The sequence below is a fragment of the Egretta garzetta genome, unplaced genomic scaffold (assembly GCF_000687185.1).
Source record: "Egretta garzetta isolate BGI_Z169 unplaced genomic scaffold, ASM68718v1 scaffold134, whole genome shotgun sequence".
In the NCBI taxonomy this organism is placed as follows: Eukaryota; Metazoa; Chordata; class Aves; order Pelecaniformes; family Ardeidae; genus Egretta; species Egretta garzetta.
Window position 1 is genome coordinate 577,542 of NW_009259422.1, and position 355 is coordinate 577,896.

At 64.2% G+C, this 355-nt stretch overlaps 1 protein-coding gene across 3 annotated transcripts in view; it reads left to right on the top strand.

The window, feature by feature from the left end:
* Positions 1 to 6: 6 nt before the first annotated feature.
* Positions 7 to 355, top strand: part of BUD13 (BUD13 homolog) — a 6,033-nt gene continuing 5,684 nt past the window's right edge. For all 3 annotated transcript variants that reach the window (XM_035892492.1, XM_035892494.1, XM_035892495.1), the window contains exon 1: positions 7 to 151. In XM_035892492.1, coding sequence (XP_035748385.1) covers positions 59 to 151 — 93 coding nt within the window. In that variant the 5' untranslated portion in view covers positions 7 to 58. The remainder of the gene's footprint in view (positions 152 to 355) is intronic.

The following is a 355-nucleotide window of genomic DNA, read 5'->3' on the forward strand; positions in this document are numbered from 1 at the left end:
CAGCGCTCGGGCCGTTCCCCTCCCGGCTGACGGCTGGGCCCCTCTCCCCGCTCCCAGGATGCGGATCGTGGACGACGATGTCAGCTGGAACAGCATCGCTGCCGCGCAGGAGAAGGAGGAGGAGGAGGAGGACGAAGGGGACATGCCCGTGGTGAGTGGGGAATTACATCAAACTAAACCCCTTCTCCTTACGGTCCGCTTTGCTCGCCAAACCCTTCCCCCCCCCTCTTTTGGTAAGTCCTGCGGCAGGGACGGGTGAGTTTTCCTGGCCTGAGCAGGTGGGGCTCGAGTGGGCTTGCTGCAGGGAGAAGCAGCCTGTGCTTTGCACAGCTGCGTTTCCCCCGGGGCCGAAAGC